Genomic DNA, 1,171 nt, shown 5'->3' with positions numbered 1-1,171 from the left:
GAAGTTAACAAATGAAACAAGAAAACAAAGGATATTGATGGGCAATACAAAAAATGACTGAATTAGAAAAGAGTCCATTTGATTATACTCAAGAGTATGTAGTTAATTGGTTAAATAAACAAATAGGTGATGAACAATATGTGAATGTCAATTCATCTACATTAATTCATTCATGGTTTTAATCATTAATTAGAACCATTCTTTAATTGATTAATGAATTCAAATTCAATTAGTTTAATCCTATTAATTGAGATTTTTCTTCTTTAAGAATTTCTTTGGAAGATAATTTGTTGTTGTAAATCCTATTGTAATTCTATCATCATCAATGTCATCAAGACTTTGTTGTCTAAATCCAATGAATTGCATTTTAACATTGAATTGAATACCATCATCATTCTCGCAAAGTTTCTCTTTTACAAAACATACTGTCCCATATGACAAAAATGCTCCATTAGTGTCTTTATCAGTGTTGTCATACTTATTTAAGAATTCTGTAAGAATATGTTTATTTGGTTCAATTGTGAAATCTTCTGGTTCAAATCCTTCTTTAGTAATTCTAAATCGACCAGGATTGACATTTTTAATTACATAATATATTCTATTGTAAACTGATGATTCTCTGCACTTTTAATAATTGCATTCTTCAACTTTCTCGTGTCTTTACTTAATTGATAGAATGAAATGGTAGTTCCATTGATACTTGTTGGTAATTGTGTTGATTGAACAATAATTAAATTCAATACAAATGCATCATATTGTTTTAGTTTGTCATAATTTCTGAACAATTTATGAATGAGATGAGTATAAAATAGTCATCAGCACCAATAACAGGAACACCATCTTTTTCACTCCATGATTTACTGGTCCTAGAATAATAGAAAGATAAATTGGCTTCTAATGTGAGAGTTTCAGCTTTACAATTAGTGAGTACACTGTATAAGACACCATTGGACATTTCTCTAGCAGCAATTAATCCACCTGCAACTTGTTCTTTATTACTACCAACATGTTGTTGTAAGACTTGTTCTTCCCAACTTCATTTTCATCTATAGGACCATCTAAATGATGGAAATCAGCATTGTGAATAGGATAGTCATCTAATTGGAGTCTGTAACAATCAAACCTGTTTTTCTGGATTCCTTGGACTATTTCTTGACCAGCATAAGTAATG

The 1,171-nt window shown here is 29.3% G+C and overlaps 1 protein-coding gene across 1 annotated transcript; it reads right to left on the bottom strand.

Moving 5' to 3' along the window:
• Window positions 1-243: 243 nt before the first annotated feature.
• Window positions 244-754, bottom strand: EHI_176040 (uncharacterized protein; the record flags this gene model as incomplete). The annotated part of the gene is made up of 2 exons (XM_001914571.1): window positions 244-598; window positions 744-754. 2 exons carry the CDS (start codon window positions 752-754, stop codon window positions 244-246), a joined length of 366 nt encoding a protein of 121 aa, XP_001914606.1.
• Between the last annotated feature and the right edge of the window lie 417 nt (window positions 755-1,171).

Source organism: Entamoeba histolytica, genomic scaffold, assembly GCF_000208925.1.
Source record: "Entamoeba histolytica HM-1:IMSS scf_1104750518951 genomic scaffold, whole genome shotgun sequence".
In the NCBI taxonomy this organism is placed as follows: Eukaryota; Evosea; order Mastigamoebida; family Endamoebidae; genus Entamoeba; species Entamoeba histolytica.
The sequence above is the reverse complement of the archived record's forward strand: the minus strand, read 5'-3'. Positions and strand labels throughout refer to the sequence as shown.